Source organism: Bos taurus, chromosome 15, assembly GCF_002263795.3.
Source record: "Bos taurus isolate L1 Dominette 01449 registration number 42190680 breed Hereford chromosome 15, ARS-UCD2.0, whole genome shotgun sequence".
Taxonomy (NCBI): domain Eukaryota; kingdom Metazoa; phylum Chordata; class Mammalia; order Artiodactyla; family Bovidae; genus Bos; species Bos taurus.
Genome location: NC_037342.1, coordinates 45,912,097 through 45,920,302, shown reverse-complemented (window position 1 = coordinate 45,920,302; position 8,206 = coordinate 45,912,097). Strand labels below are relative to the sequence as shown.

The window sequence follows — 8,206 nt, the reverse complement described above, 5'->3', positions numbered from 1 at the left end:
AGTTTTCATTCCAATCCCAAAGAAAGGCAATGCCAAAAAATGCTCAAACTACCACACAATTACACTCATCTCACACACTAGTAAAGTAATGCTCAAAATTCTCCAAGCCAGGCTTCAGCAATATGTGAACCGTGAACTTCCTGATGTTCAAGCTGGTTTTAGAAAAGGCGGAGGAACCAGAGATCAAATTGCCAATATCCGCTGGATCATGGAAAAAGCAAGAGAGTTCCAGAAAAACATCTATTTCTGCTTTATTGACTATGCCAAAGCCTTTGACTGTGTGGATCACAATAAACTGTGGAAAATTCTGAAAGAGATGGGAATACCAGACCACCTGATCTGCCTCTTGAGAAATTTGTATGCAGGTCAGGAAGCAACAGTTAGAACTGGACATGGAACAACAGACTGGTTCCAAATAGGAAAAGGAGTACGTCAAGGCTGTATATTGTCACCCTGTTTATTTAACTTCTATGCAGAGTACATCATGAGAAACGCTGGACTGGAAGAAACACAAGCTGGAATCAAGATTGCTGGGAGAAATATCAATAACCTCCTTACACTTAGGAATTTTTAAAAACAAAACTCAACTGAGTAAATTTTAAAGATCCTTTGGGTTTTATTCAGTGATTCATGTATGGTTCAGAGTCCAATCTAGTAGACAGAAGGTATCTCTGAAGAGCTATACAGTGAAGTAATTTTATAGACAGAAGGGAAAAGGAACAAGGAAGCTGAACTAGGCCAAAAAGCAGATAATGTTATTACAGGTCACTTTCCTTATAGGGAATGGCAAAAATTATCAGGCGGATTGCTTAACCAGTGCTGATTCCTGATTCACTGGTATTAAACTCATTTTTGTGAAAGCCAAAACTATAATTAAATCTCAGTTTGCTGTGTAGGATTAGCATGAATGAATCAATCTTGGGTCTATTGTCTTTTTTTTAACTGAGCCTGTGACAATATTCCTGCTTCTTCAAAATACCATTGACTTTCATAAGAGAGCAGTTTTCTAGTTTCCCTTTTTTGCAAATCTGGGTGCACTCCTCTTCTGTTGGCTTTGCATGCTCATCAAACCTTATGCATACATGCATACTGTAATTCACTATGGCATTGTTGTACAACCTTCCTCATCTACTTTGTTCTCTTACTCTAAATGACTTCTTGGTTTCACTGGTCAACCATATGTGAATTATTGTCTTGTCTATCAAGCATTGTATCAGAGTTCTATCTAAGAAACAGAACTGTTATTTTGTTATGGAATATGGAATTTATTATTTTATAGGCATTTGATCTCATGAAGCGATATGACTATTTCCTCTATGATTAGCAATGGATCTAAGTCATGGGGACAGGCACTTGGGGAGGTAAGAGGAACATGACATGGGGGAGGATAATAATAAACTGAAATCCATCAGGATGAGCTAAAGACTGTTTTGGTCTTTTACAGCCTCCAATCATCCAATTACCTGACTTTGATAATTCAAATAATCTGCAAAGGAAGCTGGTGCCCTTGGTTATAATAAAAAAACTCCTTCCTGGCCCATGAGTTAGAGAAGATGAAGGAAGGGAGCTGGATGAGAGCTGATGGAGTTGTCAACTGAACCACTGCCCCACATCTACAAGGTGAGTCAGTGATAACATCTGTAAGTTACAATAGTGTCCCTAACCAACTTCCTACATGGAAGAATAATACAAGGGATATAGCTACTGCTTCCACTCTGCCTTCTAAATCTCACACAAAATATCTCTGTGGTCTACACTAAACTTGAACTATTAATACACAGGGAAGGAAGTTCTAGAAAATGTAGTTTCAATTTAACTAAGTAGACACAGGACAACCCCATTACAAATCTTGAGTTCCAGGTCCATAAAACTACGGTGACCACATAATTTGCTTTTAAAATATGGCACTTTAGAGAGTGAAAGGTGATGGGGCAAATGCTAAAACCCTCATGCAATCCAGGCCATCTATTTCAGAACATATACTCTAAACCTGCAAATTACCTATTTTATACTGAACTTCTTCCCCTTCCTCATCCGCTTCTTCACCTTCTTCATCATAATCATCGTCATCGTCTTCAATAGCTTCTCCAGTAAAGTATAACACTGATCTTGGGATTATACGCTCACGTAAAAAGTGACCAATTTCAAAGTCTGCAGCGAGGATAGCTTCAGAATCATCATCCAGATCTCCACTCTCAGGAACTTCAGGAGGGGCAAAAAAATTAAAGAAAGAGTCATTAGAAACTGTTTTGGTCACAGTACGAACTGTCCCACGTCCCTTGTGTTTCTGCTTCTTCTTAATCGTTTTCAAAGTGACATTCTTCCCTTTTTTCCAATCTATCTGGCACCCGGTACAACCCATAATTTCTGGTCCATCAAAAGAAAAGGGATCAGAATCATCTGGTTCTGACCTCATCCTATATGTCTTTGTCAACACTTCATTTGTGAAATATTCATTGGGTTCAAAGTGAAATTCTAAGACAAAACTCATAGGCTGACCAGCATCTGAGAACTTCACTTTAATATCTTTCAAGTGCTTCAGAATAGGCTCATCATGTTCCTGAACCATATCACTGAGCAAGTCAACATTCTTAAAAACGGTCAACCAAAACTCAGGAATTCCCTTGGGATCTTCTTTTTCTTCATCCTTTTTCTCATCTTCAACCTTGGCCTTTTCTTTTAGCTCCTCCGAAATTTCATCTTCCTCATCTGGTTTCCATTCACACTCTTCTTCTGTAGGTTCATAAATGGCATTAATGATCTCAAATCGCTTATCAAACAGAGGCTGATAAAGAACAGCATACTTTCTTTCAAGATCATGAACTTCCTCATAGAATTTGGCTTCTATCTGTGCACATTTAACTTGAAGGTTTTTGAGAGCATTCACTCGTCTTTTAACTACCCTAGGCAAGCTTTCAATGTATCCTGTTGGTGTTTCTACCAGACCATCAAGTCTTTCTTGAAGGGCTGCAAGAATCTGAGGATTTTGCATCATCTGAACAGTCAGCTGACGCGCTTTTTAAAGTATTTCCTCCAAGTTCAGTTTCTGATGTTAGTCAAGTTTACTCTTAGCATCATGCTAAATTGTATTAGCATGAGAGGCACATTTCTGTGTCAACCAAAATTTCTTTCCTGGCCTTTAGAATTTTTTGTCATGATCAGTTCAGTCAGTCGTGTCCGAATCTTTGTGACTCCATGGACTGCAGCACGCCAGGCCTCCCTGTCCATCACCAACTTCTGGAGTTTACTCAAACTCATGTCCATTGAGTCAGTGATGCCATCTAACCATCTCATCCTCTGTCGTCCCCTTCTCCTCTTACCTTCAATCTTTCCCAGCATCAGGGCCTTTTCAAATGAGTCAATTCTTCGCAACAGGTGGCCAAGTGTTGGAGTTTCAGTTTCAGCTTCAGTCCTTCCAATGAACATTCAGGACTGATTTCCTTTAGGATGAACTGATTGGATCTCCTTGCAATCCAGGGGACTCTCAAGAGTCTTCTCCAATATCACAGTTCAAAAGCATCAATTCAAAAGCATCAGTTTGTCAAGATGGTCTCTATAATAATGAGCTTTAAATATATTGTTTTCCTATTATCCTGTTTTCCATTTATTTCTATTTCTCCCCCCATGGAATTGTCTCAGTTTAAGTGAGTCTTTGTCTTTAAATCAATATATGGGCTTAGTGTATCTACAAATGGCCTTGTAGTTTAATTTGGAGGCACCATAATTTCTGGAGTTTATCTAAATTGCATCAATTCATTTGGTGATTAAAAGCCTATTTTTTTTCAAATTCACATTTGAAAGTTTTTAATTATATTTTGATCTCAGAGTAGCACCCAGTTCTAAAAAATTTTTCAGAACAGAGATCAAGGATTGGAAATCCTTAAGTTCAGTAGATCTTTCCTTTGCTAAACAAGATTGTCCTCTCTTTCTCTTCAAAAAGTTCTCATTGATGAGTCAATATTCTATTGAATATTGACTTTTCACTCATATTCAATTTCCATTCTCAGGAAAATGGGAGAAACTTTAAAAGGAAATAAAAGCCAGATAGGAAAGCATAGATTCATGGTTGAATGCTAGAAAGTTTATCTCAAATGACTGTTTTATGTTTATAGTGATCATTTAAGAAATATGGATACCTAAAAACTTGGATAAAAATTCAAAAAGAGAAGGAAACCAAATCAGGAAAAGACTGATGTAAGATGAGCCGTGGTCCGAAATAGGAAAACAGCTGAATCTGTGTCTCATGCATGTGTTAAAAGAAATGCTTAATAGTTGTGATACACAGGCTTAGTCACTCCACGCATGTGGGATCTTGCTGGATGAGGGAAAAATGCCTGTACCCTTAACTGGCAGGCAGATTCTTTACCACTGACCATCAGTGAAGCCCAACGAGGCAAATTTTATTTGGGCAAAATGAGGTCTGCAGCTGGGAGACAACATTTCAGATAGCTCTGAGATAGTGCTCTGAGGAGATGAGGGGTAGAGCTAGGATATACAGGAGTTTTGTAGCAAAGGGCAGGCAGTGGGACACATCAAGGCGTTACTTTTAATTAAAGAAACCAAATATGTCAAATTAAGGAATTTGGTACTTTTCTAAGCAGGGGAAGATATAAGTGTCTAGGATTACGGAAATCATTCCTCTAATATGCACCTCCTGTCAGATCAGCAACGGCATAAGATTATCACAGGAGTGCAAACTCTACTGTGAACTATGCGTGTGTGGAATCAAGGTCAAGTGCTCCTTATGAGAATCTAATGTCTGAGAATCTGAGGTGGAGCCGAGGCAGTGATGCTAGGTCTGGAGAGTGGTGGAAAACACAGATTATCATTAGCAGTGAGGTTTGACTGCACAGAGATTATAATAAATCAATCATTTGCAGACTCAAATCAAAACCCTCTCAGTGAGTGACAAGTGACAATTAAGCTGCATCTGGTGGTAGGTTCTACAGTGCAAGTGAGTTGACATACTTCAATTGTACAGCTGTATATAGAGGCAGGCTTTAAGTCAGAATCCAGACTAATTGTTCAAAGTATACATTTCGAATATGTGGTTTCTACTTTTAAGAGTTTTTTGAAACGTTTGCCTTGCTGCAATTTGTTTTTTTTAAAGATTTCTGATCTATAGAGCAAGCTAAAAACAGAACGATAAGTGTCATGGGAACGACCTCCTGTCTGGAACAGTCTCCTCCTCAAGGCAGCAGGCCTCAGCTGAGCAGGAAGGACTGGCCAACACCCACTGTCTTTTTGATAGCATTCTTGACTTCCTGGTTCCTCAGACAGTAGATGAATGGATTTAGCATGGGCGTGAGGACTGCATACACAGCTGAGATTAGTTTGTTGGAGTTAAATGAAGCAATAGCTCTGGGCCGAACATACATGAAAATCATGGCTGTGTAATAAATTATGACTACCGTGAGGTGGGATGCACAGGTGGAGAAGGCCTTCTTCCTTCCCTGGGTGGAGGGTATACGCAGAATGGTGGAAACAATGTAGACATAGGAGAGGATGGTAGTGGTGAGAGGGAAGACAAGAATGACAACAGCCAAAGCAAAGTCCACTAGCTCAGCTGTGGACATGTCTTTGCCGGCCAGTTTGAGGATTGGTGAGATGTCACAGAAAAAGTGGTTCATGACATTGGAGCCACAGAAAGTGACATGTGAAATAAAAGAGACCTTGATCACAGTGATCATGAAACCAGTCATATAGGAAAAAACCACCAGCTGTACACAATGACCTGTGGTCATGATGACTGGGTATCTGAGAGGGTGGCAGATGGCCACATAGCGGTCATAGGCCATGGCTGCCAGAAGTACACACTCCGTGCAGGCAAGCGAGATAAAGAAGTACAGCTGTGTCATGCAGCCTGTGAAGGAGATGCACCGTCTCTGCAGGAGGAATCCATCCAGCATCTTGGGGACGGTGACAGAGACATACCAGACCTCCAGGAAGGACAGGCTACTCAGGAAATAGTACATGGGCTTATGGAGGGAGCCAGTGACCCAGACAGTGAGCATGATGGCAAGATTCTCTATTACCACCAGCAAGTAAACCACAAGGAAGAGGGAGAAGAGCAGGACCTGCAGCCAGGGGGCGGTGGGGAAGCCCACCAGGATGAACTGACTCACCAGAGTGATGTTTCTCCCCAGCATGACTAAGAGCTCTGAGAGGCAGGAATTCATCACAAATAATGAAGGTGACTATGACATTGGAGAGGAGACCAGTATGTTAGCAAATCAGTCTTTCCTGAGAATGAGACTCATAAAATAACCTCTGTCAGTATGAAGTAATCTTCCAATGGGAAGCATACATTTCCATCAAAAAAACGTGGTGTGTTTGTTATCAAAACCTCCTGGAATCAAAGTGCACTCCCATCCTTTACTCTCACTCACCTGATGAAATATTTGAATGTCACTCCCCATGTCATCCCTTACTCCTTTGTCCATGAACATGGACCAGTGGTCTCTCACTTGCTGGTTTCAAATCTCAAGTTAATTACAAAGCCACAGCACAAAGACATTTTTACTGCCTGGAAAAAAATGTTTAGGATAACGTCAGAAAAAGCTCCAGGGTTTAATATTGGGGTGATCTATTGCCTGTAGTCCTTTGATCCACCACCGTTTCTTTGGATTAGAGTCTGTGGAAAATTAAAAAAATGATAACTCTTGGACAATCCATTAATGACTCTCCATTGCTCTTAGATAAAAGTTCTTCGTATTTTGACCCCTACATATTTCTCCAGCCTCTCTCTTGGCACCCTCTAAATTGTTTCCATGCTTGAGATATACTCAAATAGTTCTGCTCCTCAAGCACACTGTAATCACTCTTGTGTTTTACATGCACTCATCCCTCTTCCTTTTATGCCTTTTCCCCATTTTTATCTGTTGATTTAAGATTCCATCTAGGAGATAACCCCACCAAAGCAGAGTGAAATACTTCAGCAAAATTTTCTTCCAATGCACAACCTTCTCATGCATTGAGATTTCTCTCCTTTACACTGTATCTTTCAAAACTCAGGGAGATATTGGTCAAAGGGTTTAATATTCTGGTTATATGATGAATAAGCTCTGGGATTCTATTGTACAGCATGGTAACTACTGTTACTAATGCTGTATTATATACTTGCAAGTTGCTGAAAGAATAGATCTTATATGTTCTCATCACACGCAAAGAAATCAAAATTATGTTACATAATAGAGGTGTTAACTAACCTTATTGTGGAAAGTTTTTCATAATATATATGTGTATGAAGTCATCATATTATACTGTTTAATCTTACACAATGTTATAAGTTTATTATATCTCAAAAAAACTGGGGAAAAAAAGACTGTCCTTCAAGACTATGAACCTAATACCTAGAATAGTGACTGGAAAACATAAATATTATCAAATATGTATTAACAAGTGAATTAATCCCTTTAAGCTGGTGGCAAGAGGCACGTACCTATCAGGCTACATGTCTTTGGACATATGTCCATCTTGCATACTGAGGGTATGTGCTGTGCTTAATCACTCAGCTGTGTCCAACTCATTGTGACCCCATGGACTGTAGCCCACCAGGCTCCTCTGTCCATGGGGATTCTCCAGGCAAGAATACTGGAGTGGGTTGCCATGCCTTCTTCCAAGGGATCTTCCCAACCCAGGGAACAAACCCAGGTCTCCCACCTTGCAGGCAGATTCTTTACCATCTGAGCCACCAGGGAAGCGCACATACCCAGGGTACTTTCATGATAAAAACATCCACCCTATCTGAGAACACTGGATATGATCCTTTGCCTCAGGTCACCTGGTAGGTCAGAGTCTCTGTCAGCCATTGTGCCAAGCTCTACCTAGAGGGGTAGGGAAAAGGGAGGCCAGAGCATACATGAACACAATACAAGGATAGGCCACCTTGCAAGGCTGGAAGGAAGGGTCGTTTGTGAAGTAGCCCAATTACTTTAATCTGTGGCTAAGGAAAGAGGTTACCACAAGTTTATCTCTTGAAAAGTATGTAAATGAATATACATCTCCACTAAATATCACATTCATCCATAAAGACTGAGTTTAGGTCCCACCTTCAGAATATGGTTCACTCTTTTGGCCAAACAATTGGTCCACCCTACTGTCCACTTAACACACAGAGGGTGGGAGATCAATCAAAGGATCATCTTGATAACCTTTTGGAGAGAGATCTTCTGGCCAGGGCTCATGGCAAGGGACAGAAAGATGA

The 8,206-nt window shown here is 40.3% G+C and overlaps 2 protein-coding genes across 2 annotated transcripts; both read right to left on the bottom strand.

The window, feature by feature from the left end:
- Window positions 1-1,984: 1,984 nt before the first annotated feature.
- Window positions 1,985-3,019, bottom strand: LOC112441545 (nucleosome assembly protein 1-like 1; the record flags this gene model as incomplete). Its single annotated transcript, XM_024975580.2, has 1 exon — window positions 1,985-3,019. A coding segment is annotated over one exon (1,035 nt), but the record flags the coding sequence as incomplete, so codon positions are not given.
- A 1,941-nt stretch (window positions 3,020-4,960) lies between these two features.
- OR6B18 (olfactory receptor family 6 subfamily B member 18) lies at window positions 4,961-6,484 on the bottom strand. The gene has a single exon (XM_002685934.5). It carries the CDS (start codon window positions 6,177-6,179, stop codon window positions 5,205-5,207), a length of 975 nt encoding a protein of 324 aa, XP_002685980.3. The 5' UTR covers window positions 6,180-6,484; the 3' UTR covers window positions 4,961-5,204.
- Window positions 6,485-8,206: the final 1,722 nt, after the last annotated feature.

What these genes read in the sequence shown, in the direction of transcription:
- OR6B18 (XM_002685934.5), bottom strand. Translation starts at nt 6,179, where the DNA reads ATGAATTCCTGCCTCTCAGAGCTCTTAGTCATGCTGGGGAGAAACATC.